The sequence below is a fragment of the Rhinoraja longicauda genome, chromosome 8 (genome assembly GCF_053455715.1).
Source record: "Rhinoraja longicauda isolate Sanriku21f chromosome 8, sRhiLon1.1, whole genome shotgun sequence".
Classification (NCBI taxonomy): Eukaryota; Metazoa; Chordata; class Chondrichthyes; order Rajiformes; family Arhynchobatidae; genus Rhinoraja; species Rhinoraja longicauda.
Window position 1 is genome coordinate 51,951,702 of NC_135960.1, and position 20,757 is coordinate 51,972,458.

At 42.1% G+C, this 20,757-nt stretch overlaps 1 protein-coding gene across 6 annotated transcripts in view; it reads left to right on the forward strand.

Moving 5' to 3' along the window:
- Window positions 1–20,757, forward strand: part of LOC144595968 (mitogen-activated protein kinase kinase kinase 20-like) — a 109,153-nt gene that overhangs the window by 11,527 nt on the left and 76,869 nt on the right. For all 6 annotated transcript variants that reach the window (XM_078403961.1, XM_078403963.1, XM_078403964.1 and 3 more), the window contains exons 4-7: window positions 7,988–8,089; window positions 16,913–16,978; window positions 19,108–19,136; window positions 19,227–19,364. In XM_078403961.1, the coding sequence (XP_078260087.1) occupies window positions 7,988–8,089; window positions 16,913–16,978; window positions 19,108–19,136; window positions 19,227–19,364 (335 nt within the window). The remainder of the gene's footprint in view (window positions 1–7,987; window positions 8,090–16,912; window positions 16,979–19,107; window positions 19,137–19,226; window positions 19,365–20,757) is intronic.

Below are 20,757 nucleotides of genomic sequence, written 5' to 3' on the forward strand. Positions count from 1 at the left end.
GGAACAATATGTGTGATGGCTCTGATGCAGAATATATCTCATCTATCAACTCACATTTTGTTGTTATTTATATTTTTTAATGTTTTCTCCCTGCTTAATTTCTCTGAATTTATTATTTCTTACTGTCTCCGTCCATTTCCCTCCCATCCTTTCTCCCCAGCCCCCTCTTATGTGCAGTTTCCCTTGTATTGCTCAAAAACACACTCTGCACAAATTTAACACACACACAGACGAGAACCTAGATCCCGCGGCCATGTGCAGCAGCATGCCTGGAAGGGCCGCTGTCTGCAGGGAGAAGCTCGGAAGCCCCGAAGACTGGAGAGTCGAGGAGGGAGCCGCTATACGACTGGATGCCAGGAGTGGACCAGTAGGAGAGTGACCGGGGTATTGCCTCCAGCGCTTTCAAGGACGGTTGCAGGACTTAGAGGTGTTCTGCCTGCAGCAGCCTGGGGTTTACCTGAATCTGGCACTCTCCAGTGCTTCCAGCATGTGGACCAGTGTTTGGACCTTTCTTGTTTCTTTGTAAACGGTCCCAAAATATGGTAACTGCATTTGTTGGTTGTGCAAAAGAATTTCACTGCGATGTGCATACAGACAATAAAGAACCATTGAACCAATGGATGATGTTATCCAGATGTTTCAGGGATGAGTGTAGGATCGGGTTCATGGCGTTTGCTGTGGATCTGTTGCGGCAGTAGGCAAATTGCCATAGGTCTAGGCTGCTTGGGAGGCTGGAACTGATGTACACTATGTCCAGTTGCTCAAAGCACTTCATGATAGTGTATATCAGAGCCACCGGACAATAGTCATTACAGTATTCTACATTCATTTTCTTTGGCACTGGGATGTAGTGGTCTTCTTAAACGAAGTGGGAAACCACAGTTTGGTGTAGGAGAAGGTTAAGCATGCCTGTAAATATTTCTGCCAGCTGGCCCATGCAGGCTCTGAGAACATCATGCGTTTCCATGGGTTAGCTCTTAGGAAAGCTGATCTGATGTCTGCAATGGTGATTGTGGGTACTTGTGCACCCGAGGCTGACTGTATGGGTAATGTCATTTCACTGACCTGTTTAAAATGTGCATGGAATGTATTGGGTTTGCCGGAGAGGGATGCATTGTTGCAGCGATATTGCAAACCTTGCCATAAGATAAGTTAATAATGGGAACTGGAAATCCCATCATTGTGCATCCCAGAATAGGGTGTCCTGGCATTGGGAACACATGCTCACAAACCCACCCAGTCCTGAACTTCCGTTCCATCACAAAGAGTCTGCAGACCCCACATTGTCTTCATAAGTTGCCACAAAACCAGAATGGAAGCAGGTTATTCACATTCCAGGAACAGCTTCATCCTCTGTTATCAGGCATCTGAATGTTTCTGCCATAAGCTAAGGTACTGTCCAATTCACCTCTACTCCATTGTGGACTTTGGACTTGGTCTCTAAAACTGTATTCTGCTCAATCTGAAGTAGGGTCTCGACCTGAAACGTCACCTTTCCATGTTCTCCAGGGATGCTGTCTGACCTGCTGGGTTACTCCAACATTTTCTGTCTTTCCTTAGTAAACCAACATCCTTATTTCTATAGTCTGCACTCTGTATCTTCTCCTTTGCTCTATTGTACTTGAATTTGGCTTAATTGTATTTGTATATGGTATATCTGATCTGTTTGGATAGCAAAGCTTTGCAAAACAAAACTTTTAACTTTACCTTGGTATACATGACAACAATAAACCTAAACCTAGAAGTAATTCTGAATACTTGAAGATTATTGTACAGCCTTTGGTTTTATTTACATGTGGTTTCCTTCATACAATCAAGCACGTACCATTTACCTCGCAAGTATTTGGTATGTGTTAATAACTTTGTGCATACAAGACAAAGCATTATAATCATTTTAACTTTACACATGTATAAATAAACCAATGGGAAGCAAAAGTGGGGATTTTTATTTCATTATTTTGTGACTTCTCAGTATTCAGATGCTCTCATTTACCAATATTCTAAGCTATTATTACAGCATACATACTGTCACCAACTGAGATTGCTTTTGCTAGTTGAATTTCAATTTAAACAGATATTATCAGCTAATGTAAAATGCCCCCATGTTTTTTCGGGGCTGTTTTGATGCATAAGGATTAGATGATTGAAAAGTAGCTAATTTGGTGCTTGCATAACTAGACTTCTAACTTTAGCAGAACTCCAATCTATTTAAACAATAGAATGTTAAAAAATAATTGTTCATTTTTATAGATTAAAGAATTCAAGTTTTGAGAATATGAGACGACGATCCTTTTCCTGAGATCTGATAAAACCAGAGAATATATTTTTACTCATTAAATGAGAGGATGGTTAATGTTCAGCTGGGAAACATTACAATGTGGAGAATTATATTCTGTACTCTGTATTTTCCCTTCGCTCTACCTATTATGCTTGAGTTTGGCTTGATTATATTTATATATAGCATTATCTGATTTTCTTTGAGAGCATGCAAACAAAGCTTTTTGCCTCAGTACACATGGCAATAATAATAATAAACCTAAACCTAAAATGTCAGGGTTAATTTAAAAGAGGCCCACCTTGCACTGTTGAAATAGATGCTCAGATCTGACCCAATAATTGACATCATTCTCCATAAAGTGTGACGGTTGCTTTATGATCATTAATAGCATTAGGCCATTTCTTATTCTGAGCATCATTTGTCATTCAATTAAATTAAGGCTGATCTGCACCGACTCCATTTGCCCAGCTATTCTGAAATTTACTTAATAAAAATATAATGATTTTGTTATTGGTTTTCAAATGACCCAGACTCAACATCTTTTTATGGGAAGGTTTTTGATTTTCCTGTGCTGTATCGAATATTGGTGTCTGCTTAAATTCCAAATGGTCCAGCTTTCATGTGTGTGTTAAGGAACATTTGGTCTCAATCCCACCAAAACTTAAATGGCAGCCCACTTTCAATAAATTTTCCCATTTCACAACTCAAACTTTTAAACTTAAGAAAACCAACCAATGTTATGTAACTTTATAATTTAACCCAGTTAGCTGTATTTTTCTTGGGATGTCGTGTCCAATGCTAAGTGCCATCGCCAAACAGAAGTATAACTTCCCATATGTTGAATTCAATAGCAACTCTCAGTCATTATTTTTTATTATAGTTTTTAAACCTAGTGCACTTACCCAGGATTTTTGTAGATTAATATTTAAACCTTGTTTAATGCTCCACAGCTTTGAATCTTTAAACAAAAAGGAAATATTTCCCTTTACCTCACTCCTCACTCCAACACAATGAGCATAACTTTGCATATCCCGTCAATTAAATCCATAGTTTTAATTACTTCGTTATTTTTGTGATCTTTTGTAGCTTTGTTACTTGCATCAGTATCATAATCTGCAAATTTTAGTTTAAGTTTAAAGATACAGCCAGGAAGCAGGCCTTCAGTCCACTAAGTCCATGCTGACCATCAATCACCCGTTCACATTGTTTCTATGTTAGGACACTTTTGCATCCACTCCCTATGAACTAGGGGCAATCTACAGAGGCCACCTAATCTACAAACCTCCACCCTCTTTGGAATGTAGGTGGAACCGGAGCATCCGGAGGAAACCTGGTCACAGGCAGAACATGCTAACTCCACGTATCAGTTTTAGTATAATTGCCACATGATAATATTGCCAAATTTGAGAGATTTTGGTAAGTGCTAAAATTGGAAGAAAACAGAAAGGAAATATACGACAAACTTGCATTTAATATGGACATTTAATTGTTGGGATGTTTTCTTGTGCTTTGGGGCGAGTGACAGACTTTTTGAAGTATGGTCACGTGCTATTTAGATGAATTTACAGGCATGAGTGGCAAAGAAGTCAACTAGATTTTAGTGATACAGCATGTAAACAGAGCCGTCGGCCTACTGAGTCCCATCCAGCTATTATTACCCCATACATTAACACTATCCTACACGTTAGGAACAATTTTTTTTTTAACAGAAGTCAATTAACCTATAAACCTGTACATCTTTGGAGTGTGGGAGGAAACGGGAGCACCCGGAGAAAACCCACGTGGTCACAGAGAACGTACAAACTCAATACAGACAGCAGCTGTTGTCAGGGTTGAACTCGTGTATTTAGTACTGTGAGGTAGCAACTCTACAGCTGTGCCACCGTGCTGCCGTACTTGAAATAAAATAACCAAATCAATTAGTTTTCTTGTAACCCATTGAGAATTTCTGGCAGAGGATAATACAGATCCAGCTTTGAGGAAAATGATTATCAACCAGCAACAGCTGGTTACCAGCAGATCACATAACGACTATCTACAACAGAGTTTGTGGATATAAGTATATTTGAAATAAGTAATTGTCTACTAAAAAATGTTCCAAATCGGATTGGTTTAGTTGCTCTTATTTCCCCGTAATAAAAGCAAATTATAGAGAAATGCTGTGTTGCTAAGAATCAGACTGAAAATTCAATACTGACAAAGGGTTGATAAATGTATGGCAAATAGCAACTCTAAAGTGTGTATAAATTGCTTTAGTTGTGTACACACAATATATCAGATATGATTGGATATTAAAATTGAATTCAAACAAAGAATAGTTGTAGTGACTAGCAAAGGAAATGTGCGCTCTAATCTTAGACAGGCATGTGAATTTTCCGCGGATTTCCACGTTTTAAAAATTCATTTCCCGCACTTTTTGCATGGTTTCCACGTTTTTCACTTTGCCAAATAAACGGAGAAATCGGATCGAAAAAAAGAAAGAAAACAAAAACGATGTGTAGGCTTGTAATGAACTCTAGGGTTCCCCTAGAGGTCGTTAGGGGTTCCGCGATAAATCCCCCGCGCCCCGGCACCTAGGCTGGGCAAGGCAGCTAATCTCGACCTCATCGGGACTTTCACGGCTGATTGGTGGGTTGAATTTGCGACCTGTGGCCGGGGCTCTGGAACTCCAGCCCAGCTGGGGCCAGCACATCTATCCCCATAGCCGATTTCCTTGGCCTGCTGGATGCACCAGCAAAGCTCTAGTGCCAGAAAATCAGTGGTGGAACTGTAATAGATAAATATTAAATTTAAGTGCAAGAATATATAACTAAATTAATTAAGACAGGGTTAAAATATAAAACACAGCAGAAAAGCCAATTACTACCTTTTTGGGCTGATTATCAATTAATGTGCAAATTTACTTCAAAATATTATTAATGTACAATGACATATTCACATTACCGGGGGGATGGGGGGGGGGGGGGGAGAGAGTCCTGTCCCGTCCCGATGCGGGGGTTCAATGTGGTGAGTAGATGGCGGTGCCTCTCCCACTGATGGCCCTCTCTGGTCGATGCCGCTGGACCCTTTCTCCCCCCCCCCGCCTCCCGGCCCGGACGGCGCCGATGCCGCTGGACTCTGGGCGGCGTGGGGAAGGCGCTGAGCCGGCTAGGGAGAGGATGGGGGACGGGGGAGCCGAGGGCAGGCCCAGCGCCAGGCCTCGGCCTCCACCTCCACACGGCCTCACTGCTGCTGCTGCCGCCTTTCTCCTTGGCCCACCTTAGGCTCGCAGTTACCCAGACACATCGACGCCCAGGTTGCTTCCCCCGGCACCAGGCCTGGCTCTCCCGCTGCTACAGAGCCGGCAAACCCGCCACCAAGAGACAGGCGGCCGCACCCTGCTCAACAGGCCCCAACTGCGCAGGCGCGGACGCGTTTGTTCTGCGCACGCGTGGTTGCGGCAGCCATCTTACGTAAGTTCCAGATCAACGGAGCCTCAACTGCACAGACGTGGTTTTTTAAACTTTAAAATATGAATAAATTTAACAATATAACGATTTCAATGAAACTTCTGTCATAGGACCACAGGACTACAGTGAGTAAGGTGGGCCTAAGATTGTCACGCTATCGTGTACTGTTTTGTCTTTAGTTCAGGAACAAGCGAACAAACGAGAGTTTTAGTTTTTAGATAAATGGCTTTTTTACTATTAGACCAATAAATGTTCATTGTAGTGCGATTTATGTAATGTGTTATATTCTGGGAGAGAGAACCTGCAGAAGCTTGGTTCTGTACATCAAGGTAACTGTTTTAATTTGCAATTGAACTCCTGTCAGGCATTTCCGATTCTTTATAAACATTAAATCTCTCTTTCAATGTGTCTATCCTTCGTGTTCATATTTTCTCTCATTCTCTCAGCATAACTAAACATAACTGGGTGTTTATTTGGAATACATTTGTTTGCCTCTATCGTTATCCAATTATAAGACTGATGCTTCCATTTTGTGCTAATATTAGTAATTTCTCTATTCATTTTGCTACTTTCATCACTTCTCCCTCTGAAGGCTTAGCAAACTGCCATTTCAAATTGCTTTTGTATAGCTTGGCACTTTTTTATGGAACTCTGCTGTCTGCTCCAGCATTTATAGGTTAAGCAGAGTTTACATGGTTTATTGACACCTTTGGTGTCTATCAAGGCTGTTTAAAAATACCTATACCAAGAATAGTTTGCAATAGTTTTGCACAATAAAAACAAAGTGAAGCAAATACTTAATAGGTCAGGCAGTATCAGTGAAAAGAGCAGTGAACATTTCAGGTCGAAGACCTCAAATCTGAACTGAGAAAGCAAGTCAGACTAAGTGGCAGCGAAGGTGGTAAAGGCAATGGATGGTACAAAGGATGTGGTTGTAAACATTTGAAACAATGGAGCCATTGAATGAACAGTTAAGCTCTTTTGTCTATCTGGCATACCGTAATGTATAGTCTGGCCTATTGAGGAATGCAGAGCAGGTCAGAATATACAAACAAATGGGAAAAAAGGAGGGTAGATACTGATACAAACAGAAGGGCATTTATTCACAAAATGCTGGAGTAACTCAGCAGGTCAGGCAGCATCTCAGGAGAGAAGGAATGGGTGACGTTTTGGGTCGAGACCCTTCTTCAGACTGATGTCAGGGGGGCGGGAAAAAGGAAGGATATAGGTGGAGAGCAGCGAGAGAGCATGTTGCTAAACTCGTCGAAGAGAAGAGGAGAACTTCTTCAAAGTGGACATACCTTGAGGAGAAATCGCAGTGGAGCAACAGCTAGTGTAAGCATCTGCAGTTATTTTCTTACACGACCTTCGATTTGTACCAGCATCTGCAGTTATTTTCTTACACTACCTGTTGCTCCACTGCGATTTCTCCTCAAGGTATGTCCACTTTGAAGTTCTCCTCTCTTCGACGAGAGTAGCAACATGCTCTCTCGCTGCTCTCCACCTATATCCTTCCCTTGTCCCGCCCCCCTGACATCAGTCTGAAGAAGGGTCTCGACCCGAAAAGTCACCCATTCCTTCTCTCCTGAGATGCTGCCTGACCTGCTGAGTTACTCCAGCATTTTGTGAATAAATACCTTCGATTTGTACCAACAGAAGGGAAAATTAGCTGAAGATGGAAAATTCCACTCAATTCACTCCCCCAACTTTGTTTTTGTTTTGAATTTTAATTGTTTTGTATTTCTGATCCTAGAAATTGAGTGTCATTAAGAAGTAACTGGAATAAAGTCACTCCAAACTCTTAAGATTTTGGAATTATAATGCCAGAGAAGCAATTGGTGCTGACTGCAAACTCCAGGATTTCAGAACGTGCATTGTTTAATGTGATATTTCAAACTTCTTGTTAGTAGCCAATTCATGACTCATAAGTTGCACCGCTTTGCAGTTTTTTTCCTATTCATTAGAATCAAATGTAATCACTTAAAATGCACCGAAAATGTTACTGATGTGTGAATATGAAAGTGTTTAAAGAATGTGGTCTTGAAAAATTGAATTGATATATTTATTGATACTTTAATTATCTAGCAAGTAGGTAAGGCTGACATGTAAGTACATTTGCAGTATTTATACATTTGTGCCTGTGAACTGTGACTGCCTTCTTAATTGGGAAACATTTATTATAAATTCTATATTATACTTAAAAACTGTAAAGAAAAATAAATTCATTTAGGAATTGTTGACGTTTTTTTTTACTTTGTAGAATATGCTCCTGGAGGTTCATTATATGATTATTTGTCCAGCGATGAAAGTGAAGAAATTGTCATGGATCAAATTATGGCCTGGGGGACTGATATTGCCAAAGGTATGTGAACCCTAAATGGCTTTTTTATTGTATATTTTAAACTACTCATTGCTATTCAGTGATGGCTTTCAGAAAGTTATTGTGCACATTGGCTTTGAAAAGGGAATTCATCTGTTTTAGCAGTACTGTACATCAGCTCCATGGTTTGTTTCAGTTCACTCAGTCAGGATAACATACCGGTTAATTGAATGAGCAGTCAAAATTCTGGACTCGTGATCAAATGACAGAATTAAATAAAATTGAATCTTGCTAACACTTGCCATGAAGCTACCAGTCTCTGGTTTGAAAAAAAAGGTTAATTACTGTCCTTAAGGGTAGGAATTCCGTCTTTACCTGTTCTAGCCTTTGTGCGACTCTGCACTAGCACCAATGTACTTGACTTAACTGCCTTCACAGTTCAGTAACTATGAAGGGGACACTAATCACGAGGAGGTGCAAGTGAACCTCTGCGTAACCTGAAAGGACTGTAGAGGTCCCTGGACAGAGTCGAGGGAGGTGGTATAGGAACAGGTGTTGCATCTCCTGCAGATGCAGGAGAAGGTACCTGGGGAGGGGGTAGTTTGGGTGGGAAGGGAGTTGCAGAGGGCACGGTTTCTGTGGAAGGCGGAAATGGGTGGAGATGAGAAGATGTGACTAGCGGTGGGATCCCGTTGGAGGTGGCTAAAATATCAGAGGATTATGTGTGGTAGTAGACAGCTGATGGGGTGAATGGTAAGGACTAGGGGAACTTGTTCCTGTTGCGATTAGGGGGAGGGACAGCAATGACAGAGCTGCAGGGTACCGAGGAGACATGTGTGAGGGCCTCCTCTATGATGGAAGAGAGGAACCCCGTTATCTAAAGAATGAGGACATCCCTCAGATGTCCTGGTATGGAACACATCTAGGGCGCTGATGCAGCGTAAATGGAGGAATTGGGGGCAGGGGATAGAGTCTTTGCAGGAAGCAGTGTGGGAAGAAGTGTAATCGAGATAGTTGTGGGAGTTAGTGGGTTTGTAATAGACATCAGTTGATAGTCTATCTCCTGTGATGGAGACGGTGAGATCAAGAAAGTGGAGGGAGATGTCAGAGAAGGTCCAAGTGAATTTGAGTGCAAGATAGAAATTGGTGGTGAAGTACATGAGTTCTGCATGGGTGGCACCGACGCAGTCGTCAATGTAACGGAGATAGAGTTCGGGGATAGGGCCAATGTACGCCTCAAACAGGAATTGTTCAACGTACCCTACAAAGCGGCAGGCATAGCTGGGGCCCATGCAAGTGCCCACACTTTTGATTTGGAGGAAATGGGAGGAGTCGAAGAAGAACTTGTTAGGGTGAGGACTAGCTCCGCTAGGCGGAGGAGAGTGTTAGTAGAGGGAAATTGGCTGGTTCTGTGGTCGGGGGAAAAAACTGAAGGCTTTAAGGCCTTCCTGGTGGGGGGTGGGTGTAGAGCAGGGGCCTCCAAACTTTTCAGCATGAGGGCCACATTATATATTTGGCACATTTTTGCGGCCGTCGGAAAAAATAAAGAATTTTGAGTTTTATAAATTTAATGAACTCAAAAAAGTTTAGACTAGGTTACGTTAGATTAGATTAGGAAAGGTTAAACTAGGTTAGTTTACATTAGGTTTATATGGCAACAAATAAATAATATTCAATTTTCAAAGAGCTTGAAATATTGGAATATATATATACCATAGGTATATTATTTATAAACCAGAAAAAATACAGTGACCATGACTGGGGGAGAGAGAGAGAGAGAGTGGGGGGGGGGGGGTGAGAGAGAGTGGGGGGGGGAGAGAGAGAGTGGGGGGAGAGAGAGTGGGGAGAGAGAGAGAGTGGGGGGGGAGAGAGAGAGAGTGTGGGAGAGAGAGAGGGGGCAGAGAGAGAGGGGGGGAGAGTTGGGGTAGAGGGAGCAGTGGGTGAGAGCGGGACCACGGGGAGGGGGTCCAGTGAAGGAGCGCCGCCACTTGTGGGTGCAGCTCCCTCCCTCTTCTCTCTCTCTCTCCCTTTCTCCCAGAGCCAGCGAGATTTGCGCCGTTGCTCCACTCTCTTCTCCAGCCCCGTCTCCCTCTAACGCAAATTAAATAAGAACAAACACAAGTGTTGTTGTTGTTCAGAAGCCCCGCGTCCCCGGGGTGAGCGAGGGACGTTTCACTTGTGTTTGTTCTTATTTCACTGCGTTAGAGGGAAACGGGGCCGGAGAGAGAGTGGAGCAGCGGCGCAGATCTCGCTGGTGCTGGGAGAGAGGGAGAGGGATGCAGGGAGAGAGGGAGGGAGCAGCCCCGCAAGTGGGCGCTGCTCACTTCGCTGCGTCAGAGGGTCACAGGGGGACCCTCTGACACCCTCCCCGCGGTGGAATCTTGTGGCGAGCCGGATGTGGCCCACGGGCCATAGTTTGGAGATCCCTGATGTAGAGTGACTGAACGTCCATGGTAAAGATGAGGGACCTGATTTCCTTAGTTATCCATTAATGAATCATTATTTTCGTAGTACTGTTATTTTTCAATTTCATATCTCTTGTTGAGAGTAATTAATTATCTCCTTGAATATTGTCGTTTGTTTTTCTTGGCTTTTTAAATCAATGTTCCTGGCCATTTCTGTCTTTCTAAATTGCCTTTATTTAAGATTTCATTCTCCAACTGGGAATATACAGTTCAATTATGTCATGATTATCAGAGGATCCTTTACCATTAGGTCATTTATTAATTATGTTTCATTACACCTAACCAAATCTAAAATAGCCTAGTCCTTACTTGGCTCCACCATATATTGTTCTGAGAAATTATCCTGAATTCATTTTATGAACTCATCCTCAAGCCATCCTTGCCAATGTGATTTGTTCCTTTTATGTGTCAATAAGTCATCTACGATTATTACAGTATTTTTCTTTCAAGCCTCCATTATTTTTTTATTTATACTCTGTTCTGTGGTATAGCTACTGTTAGGGAGCCTATAAAGTACTTTCACGACATACATTTTTCCCTTGCTATTTCTTATTTCTACTCAAACTGATTCTGTACCTTGATTCAACGATCCAAATTCATTTATCTATTCACACAGCTATCCCATATTCCTTCCTGCACCCCTTCCAAAACAATGGCAGAACAGTGGCACAGCTGGTAGGGCTGCTGTCTCACAGTGCCAGAGATCCGGGTTCAAACTTGACCTTGGATGCTGTCTTTGTGGAGTTTGCACATTCTCCCTGTGACTGCGTGGTTTCTTCCAGGTGCTCTGGTATTCTTCCCAATCCCAAAGACTAGTGGGTTTGTATTGGCCTCTGTAAACTGCCCCTAGTCTGCAAGGAATGGATGTGAAAGTGGAATAACATAGAAGTAGTGTGAATTGGTGAACAGTGGTCAACGTGGACTCGGTGGGTGAAGGACCTGTTTCCATGCTGTGTCTCTAAAGTAAACTGAAATGTTAGCATACTGGAATATTCAGTTTCTAGCTTTGGTCTTCATGCAACCGTATCTCTATAATGGATGTCAGATCATACCTATTTATTTATATTTGTGCTATCCTATTATGAATGCTGCATGCATTCAGGTAAAGAACTGTTAATTTGGTTCCCTTTAACAATATTTCGCACTCTGATAGTGGTGTTGAGATGTTGCTCTAAATGGAGGTCTGGGACCAGTGATGTTCCACAGAAATCAGTGATGGCATCTCTGCTGTTTGTAATTATATATAAATGACTCAATCAAACATGTAGAAGGGCTGATTAGTAAGTTGGCAGATGATAGAAATTGGTGGAGTTGGTGGATAATGAGGAAAGTTGTCATTGGATATAGCAGGGTAAAACGGTTGGAGATATGGGCTTGGTGGAATGGCAGATGAAGTTAAATTCAAGCCGGTTTGAAGTGTTGCACTTTGGGAGAACGAATATAAGTGGAAAGTATGCAAGTAAATGACAGAACATTGACTTAAAGAAGAATGTTAGGAACATTAACATAAAGAAGATTCTTGAGGAGCAAGTCCATAGCTTCCTAAAAGTGGCTACACAAGTAGATAAGATGTTAAAGAAGGTATACGGCATGCTTGCTTTTATCAGTCGGGTTTCCTCCCACACTCCAAAGACGTACAGGTATGTAGGTTAATTGGCTGGGTAAATGTAAAAATTGTCCCTAGTGGGTGTAGGATAATGTTAATGTACGGGGATCACTGGGCGGCACGGACTTGGAGGGCCGAAAAGGCCTGTTTCCGGCTGTATGTATATGATATGATATGATATATTAAGTATAAAAGTCAGGAAGTCATCATGCAGCTGTATAAATCTTTTTGGATAGATCATATTTAGTGTATTGTGTGCCATTCTTGAGATTGCATTACAAGAAAGAGGTGTAGGTCTGGGAGATGATGATGGTTTGCCAGAATATTGTCTGGGTTGGAGAATATTAGCTATAAGGAGAGATTGGACAAATTTGGTTTGCTTTCTCTGAAGCATGGAGGCTGAAGGGAAAATCTGATAGAAATGTATGAAGTTATGAGAAGCACAATAAAGTAGACAGACAGGCAGAACCTTTTTCCCAGGGTAAAAATTCAAATACCAGAGTGCATACCTTTTTAAGGTTAGAGAGGGAAGGTTTACAGTAGTTTTTGTTTACACAGAGTTGTAGTTGCCTAGAATGCGCTGCCAGAAAGTGTGATTGAAGCAGATATGGTAAGAGGCATTTAGACAGGCACACAACATGCTGGAAATGAAGGATGTGGATCATATGCAGGCAATTGAGTTTAGTTTAATTTTAATACCATGCTCAACATAGACATCATCGGGTAAAGGGTGTATCCTTGTGTTATAATGTTCTGTTCTACGCTACATTCTGACCTGATCCTTTTCCCTCATCTGAAACATCCACATACTTTCCCCTCCCCTTCCTCTAATATTCAGTTTAATGGACAACCGGAATGATCATGCCTATTTTGTGTCATTGCCCAAGCGAAATTTGTACCCCATGGTATTCAAAAGCAGAGAGGAAAGGAATTGAGAGGGAAAAGTAATCTTAATAAAGTGTTGAAGTGATGTGTAGAAATCCAGTAAATTGGTGCAGACTATATTGGTTCCATAGCAGTAGCTGTCTAAATGTAATCTCCAGAAATGCAGGTCTGAGATGAAAAATGATAAGCCTTTTGTACAGATACAGTTGTATTTGATGAGGTAGCAGTGAAATTCAATGAAAATTCCAGGGACTTTGAGCAGAATGTTGTTTAATTTCATTTTTTGAAACCTCCAATAACAGTTAATATACTTGAACAACAAAAATCGCATGGCAAGCAGAGAAGAGTAGGAGGAAGAAATTACACACATAAAGCGCACATGAGAAGTGATCACAATTTACTTTAATGCACCTCTGATTAACTTGAAATAATTATGATCACATGAACAATGACCATTATGTGTGGTATAGAAAAAAGCTCAATTGGCATTAACTATATTACATAAGTTTTCTTTCTGCAGGAAACAAAGTAGTTATCTTGAGACACTTTTTAATCCTATTCTCCAGTCTTTATCTTTCAATGTATTTAAATTGTTTTGTATTTATATGCAGACTTCTATTTTTTTCAGTTTATTTATTCATTCATGATCTCTCATTATACCTTATTTGATCTGAGCTAACTTAGCATTGCATTCAGTGCCTGAGAGCAGTACAGTCTTTAGCTAACTTTAGTACTGATTGAAAGCATCAAGCACTGACGGCATTTAATTTATGACTTCCCAGCAGACATATTCCATGCCAATCCTTTTACTTCATACCATCATCTTAATTTCTAATTCCCAAGGGACTGCAGAACAGTTGTCCTCCGAAATTAGAACACAGAGAGAGACTGGACTATTAAAACATTGTATGTTAGTTAGCATGCAGCAATCAGATTTATAAATCTTAATTATATTATTATTCCAGAAGTTAATATCAATTCTGTTAATCTATTTTGTGGTGTTGCACGGTTTGTACAATCATTTGTTGGAATTTTCTCTATTCAGTTGCACTGCACTATGTATCATTTCCTGAATCAGAGGATCTGTGTTCCCAGATCTCATGCAATCAGGTTTTGCAACTTAAAAACATATTTTACAATAATCAACTCTCTATACGACAACTTCACCGAGTGTCCGCCTAAGACTAAAAACACCGTGTAATAAATCATACATGAAACAACAGTGCATATTGTGAAAAATGTTAGATGATCAGAACAAGGAAATTCAGAATATATGGTATATTCTGAGAGTGGAGTGTAGATTCACAGTTTATTTTCCATTTTGGGCAAGACATTTAATGTGAGTGCAGGGAGATTGTGCAAAAGCTATGTGAAGCAAATGCTCGGTCAAAGCTTGGGCATCTTGATGCGTTTCTAGTCAGCACATTACAAGAAGATTGTGATAGCACCAGAGATATTTCTGAGAAATTATTGGGTTGGCTGAAGTTGTTTTATTTGGAACAAATATACACCAAAGGAAGATTTCACTGTGCAACATAGTGGCACAGCTGGTAGAGCTGCTGCCTCTCTCAGCGCCAGAAACATGGGTTTGATCATGACCTCGGCTGCTGTCTGTGTGGAGTTTGTACATTTTTCCAGTGACCAGATGGGTGTCCTCCGGGAGCTCTGCTTTCCTCCCACGTCCCAAAAACGTGTGGGTTTGCAGGTTATTTGACCCCAGTAAAATTGACACCAAAGGTGTAGAGAGTGGATGAGAAAGTGGGTTAACACAGAACTAGTGCAAATGGGTGATTGATGGTCGACATAGACTAGATGGGCCAAAGGGCCTGTTCCCATGCGTTTTTTTCCTAAACTAACCTAAACAACTATGAAAGACCTAGACTGGGCAAATGGGAAGAACCCATTTTTCTTAAAGGAGAGTTCTCTAACCAGGAAATATAGATTTTAGAAAGTTGAAAGATTAGAGGGAAGTTGAAGAGGCCTGGAACTCATTGCCTCAAAATATGGTGGAGTCTCATTGTTGTTTTTGAAGTTAGTTGGTGTGCTGTAATCTACAAGGTTCTGGACAATAGCTAAGAAGTTGGATTAGGCTGAATATTTGACCAGTCTTGGGGATGACGGACTACATTGCTTCTATTTGTGCTATTACTTTTTTATTCTCTGCATGGGCTGCATAGGTTCAAAAGAATAAATTGTAAAGAAAGATAGATCATGAAACTAATTGTATCCCAAACAAATCTAAAACTGAACATGGTTAGTATGATAAAATAATCCTATATGTTCATTTCTATTAATAAACAATTTGTCTTCTAATGCCAAAGATAATTAAAAGATTTTTTGCAATTGGAGCAGTTGACTTTTTTAATCTTAATTTGCAATATTTTGTGAAGAAATTGCAGAATGTCACATTTTCCTGGTGTTATTGGTTAGCTCTGTAACGTTAAGTGATGTCAAAAAAAGGTAGGAACTATGTGGCTTGCCATTTGAAAATCTCACCTGTTGTACAGGGACATGACCTCTTCTAAAAGCACTGAAGAAATATGTTGCATGACACAGTGTTGACAAGGGAAAGCCTGGGTGAACTCTGCTGGGTTATCATATTAGCTCATTGCACATATCAAGTAATTTATAAAAGTTGTCTCCTGGGTTAGAGAGCACTATTATGGTCTGGTTACCTCGTATTACTGATTACCCAATTATGTTCTGGTTACTCAACTTTACTGATAATTTATTGTATTATTTATTATTGAATATTATTTGTTGTGTTGCTTTAATGTGCCTGTAAAGCTGCAACAGGTAATAATTAATTGTTCTGTTCCTGATGCAAATGACAATTAAACACTCTTGAAATCTCTCTCTTGAGCCAAAAATGCCAGGAGTTTCTGCTCTGTCTATTTTCTGGTGGTGGCTTTGTTGAAAAGAATTATGTGACAGCACAAAGGTGACACCGATCAGCCAAAACATTATGACCTGATGAGCCAAAACATTATGACCACCTGCCCATTATGCTGTTGGTCCTCCGTGTGCAACCCCATACACAGCAGGGTGTGATGCACTGTGTTTTGTAATACATTCCTCCCGTGACTGCCATTAAAATTTTCTGTGACTTGTGCCACAGTAGACCTGTCGGTTTAGACCAGACAGGATTGCCTTCGTTGCCCTCGCGCATCGATGAACCTTGGGCGCCCAACACCCTGTCGCCGGTTGATTTGTCCCTCCTCGGACCACTGTCAGTAGGTACTCACCACTGCTAACCAGGAGCACCCCACAAGCCTTGCCATTTCAGAGATACTCTAATTCAGTCGTCTGGTCATAACAATTTGGCCCTTGTCAAAGTCGCTCAGGTCTTTACTCCTGCCCATTTCTCCTGCATCCAACACATCAACTTCAAGAACTGACTGTTCACTTGCTGCCTAATATAACCTACGCCTTGACAAGTGCCATTGTAACAAGATAATCAATGTTATTCATTTCGCCAGTCAGTGGTCATAATGTTTTGGCTGATCGGTGTATTTGTGAAGTTACTTTGGTCAAAATTAACAACTCTCCCTTTCATACTCTTTATCCTCCTTACCCCATCAAATTTCAATTCAAATCACCCATCTCAACCTTGTACTCATTGTCTTCATTCTATGTTACTCCTCTCTTTGATTTGAGTTTGCTCTTCTAAAACATAAACACATTGACCTATGAGCCTTTCATAACCACGTTCCCCATGTTTCCAGCTCCTCCGGCAGTCATCCGTGCCCTTGCAATCAGAAACATTCTCCGTGTGTTGAATTTAAACATAACTGTCTGATGTTTTCTTTCATTGTAGGTCCTAAAGCTTATTCTTACATTTTGTTAAGTTGCAATTGAATTTATTGTGATGGCATCTTATGAAAGTTTAGTTAATTTGTCTTCTTATAGGTTTGCATTACTTACACATGGATGCTCCAGTAAAAGTAATCCACCGGGACCTCAAATCACGAAATGGTAAACCAATATGTCATATGCTTTCTTAACTTTGCTGTAAAGGAACATGATAGCATAAACAGTAAAATAAAGTCTGAATTCTGCAGGGAGGATAGCTTTTGGTTGAAATCTTGGGAATGACAATGATAAAGACACGAGGTGCAATTGTCCTGCTGCTTGCAAAATTGTATCCTAATGTTGTTCAATAGATGCCTGTACTTGAATCACTGTTCCTTACACTTTAATCCTTGGTGAAAGGTCCATACTGGGATGCCCCAAAGAAGAGTAATGCAGCACAGAGGATCTCCCATTATAGCCAGCCTGTTGTGCCGATGACGTTTGTGACAAACAGTGAGACCCCACCTCCAGGCTCACCAGCTGTCAATGCTGTCACTGAAATTCAAAAATGTCAAATGGTAGTTTACAAAAAATACTGACTTATTAAAAAAATATATTACAAATATATTAAAATTCAAAAGCACTTGCACTTAAACAATTGTCTATTTGAAATAAATGAATTAAATCATAAAATAAGGAGGGTAGTGGGTATGAAGAACAAAGTGCCAGAGGAGGTAAGCAGGTGTTAAAACAACATTTAAAAGACACTTCATGTATAGGAAAGGTTTAGAGTGATATGGGCTGCGTGGACAGGTTCATGGATAGGAAAGGTTTAGAGTGATATGGGCTGCGTGCGGGCAAATGGGACAAACTTAGATGGGGCATCTTGATTGGTATGAAGTAGTTGAGCTGATCAGCCTCTTTCTGTGCTGTATTGCTCTTTAAAAAAAAGATTAATGACTATGTGGATACAAGGAACTGCAGATACTACATAGTTACTATGTTCCTGACAGTCATATCTCCCTATTGATTTCAGTGAGGGTGCTGTAATGCAGGAGTACGGGCAGATTTTTCTGCCTGAGAGTTGGAGGTTTGCAGAGGATCATACTGCCCACTGGACTGTATGGGAAGTCCACCAATGCAAAGCAGCTGAAACAACATGGGTGACATAACAGAAGCTGTTGCTGCTAATTTAACATCGTGCTACCATCAGATTTAGCAATTTTTCACAAATAAACAAGGACATGCCTGGTGAACGAACTGCCTCCTACCTTAAAAAATCCTTTTCAGTTGTTGTGCAAAAGCTGAAAACTATTCCCAATACTATACTGTAGTCACAGTTGCACTGTGTTCAGTGCACTCTCTTGTGCATGACATAAGCTTGTTTAGAGCAGATTAATGCATAGATGAGCAAAATAGGAAATTCACTTTTAGAAAATCATGCGTTATTACATTTTCTAACTGCAAATTGCTGCAAGGCTGTACTTTATTCCTTTCGTAGAGTCATAGAATAATACAACATCAAACAGCCCCTTCTATCCAACTTGTCCACACCGACCAACATGCCCCATCTGCACTTGTCCTACCTGCCTGCGTTTGGCCCGTATCCTTCTAAACCTATCCTATCCATGTACCTGAGCAAATGTTTTTAAAACATTGTGATAGTACCTGCCTCAATTACCTCCTCTGGCAGCTTGTTCCATATTCCTACCATCCCATGTGAAAAAAATAAGTTGTCCCTCATGTTCCGATTAAATCTTTTTCCCCTCACCTTAAACCTATGTTCGGTACTTTTAAAAGAGGTCCACCCTCATTCTTCTAAACTCCAATGAGTACAGGCCCAGTGCCGTCAAATGCCCGACATAAGTTAACTCACTCATGCCTGGGATCATTCTTATAAACTTCCTCTGGACCAGGGCCAGCACATCTTTCCTCAAATATGGTGCCCGAAATTTAAACACTTAACCCTCTTGCCTGTCCCAATTTCCTAAGACTAGATCAAACGTTGCCCTCTCCTATGTCGAGCCCACTACATATTTACTGAGGAAACTTTCCTGAACACATTTGACAAATTCTCCCCCAATCTCCTGGCATATTTGCTCTACTAATTCCTATTGAATATTTGGGGGGCAAATTGTCAATGGGACTATTTTGATATTTTTAGAGTAATATTTTGAAAAATCTTCTGTTCCCCAGATCAGTGACTGATATATTGCAGATTGTTTATTATGCTTTGATATCACGTGCATTGAATGTAGAAGCTGCTTATTTGAACTAATATCTAATCTTTTGTTTTTTAATGGTGTACCTAGTGGTGGTTGCTGCAGACAAAGTTTTAAAGGTGAGCAGTCAAAGTTTTACCTGAGGTTGTTTCAAAACTTAGCAAGTTGAAAAGAAAATGATTATCGGTTGCCTGTTTATTTTCTCATAGATATGTGATTTTGGTGCATCAAGGTTTCACTCCCATACGACACACATGAGCCTGGTGGGGACCTTCCCATGGATGGCACCAGAAGTTATACAGAGCTTACCTGTGGCTGAAACCTGTGATACATACTCCTATGGTGTGGTAGGTGCAGCACTCAACATACCACATATGTTATTTACCTGCAATTTTCTTATCAAAGTGATTTATAATTAAAAATATTTCTTTTATTCTTGATATTCTGTGGCAAAAATAATATTTCAATTGATATATTAACTTTTATATAATTTTTTTAAATCCCTGTTGTAGTGGCCTGGCGGAGGCCAGAGAAAAGGCAAGACGCCAGGCAGTTTTTAGTAAGATTCTTTTATTAGGCTGCGAGCTCCAGCCCACAGCGTAGTTCCCCTAGGGATGAGCCACGCCTCCCCCTGGTCTGGCTTTTAACCCCTTACGCCTGTCCATCACGTAACGAGGGGGCTGACCCAAGGAGTGGCCTGATCCGCCACAGGACCCCCCCAAGAACCGGAGGTACAAAACGGACAGGAGGGCGCACGAGGCGACCAGCCCGGGTGCGCACCATGACCGGCGCAGGGACCGGCGACTGACCGACAGGTGGAGGGGTCGTAGCAGACACTGGAGGGGGTAGCCTGGACGGGGGGCGACCGGGCGGGGCTGCGCAACCGGCACCGGCCGATCAATGTCCACGTGTGCCGGCTTCAGCCGTGCGACCGAAACAGTCTCTCTGCGACCCCCCATGTCCAGAACGAATGTGGCCGAGCCGTGTTGCAGGACCCGGAAGGGGCCCTCGTACGGCCGCTGGAGAAGTGATCGGTGTGCGTCCCTGCACAGGAACACAAACTGGCAGTCCTCCAGAGTGGCAGGGACGTGTGGCTGGAAGGTCCCATGACGTGACGTGGGCACAGGTGCCAGCCTGCCCACCGTCTGCCGAAGACGTTGCAGGGCGTCAGAAGGCTGCTCCACTCGACCCTGCGCTGGTGGGATGAACTCCCCGGGAACCGTCAAGGGGGCCCCGTACACCAACTCGGCGTTCTTCAACCCGAACGGCATCCGTAGGAACTCGAATAGGCCGAACGGGGTGATGATGGCAGTCTTGGGGATGTCATCGGGGTGGACCGGGATTTGATTATATCCGCGCACAAGGTCCACCTTGGAGAACACGGATGCTCCGGCCAGGTGGGCATTAAAGTCCTGGATGTGCGGAACCGGGTACCTGTCGGGAACGGTCGCGTCATTTAAGCGCCGATAGTCCCCGCACGGTCGCCAACCCCCGTCCGCCTTGGGGACCAAGTGGAGTGGTGACGCCCACGGGCTATCGGAGGGGCGCACGATGCCCATTGACTCCATCTGACGAAACTCCTCTCGAGCTAGACGGAGCTTGTCTGGAGCGAGACGCCGCGCTCGGGCGTGCACGGGTGGCCCGGTGGTGGGGATGTGATGTTGCACCCCGTGCTTGGGAGCGGAGGAGGAGAAGTGGGTTTCCACAATGTCCGGGAAGTCCGCCAGGATGCGCGCGTAC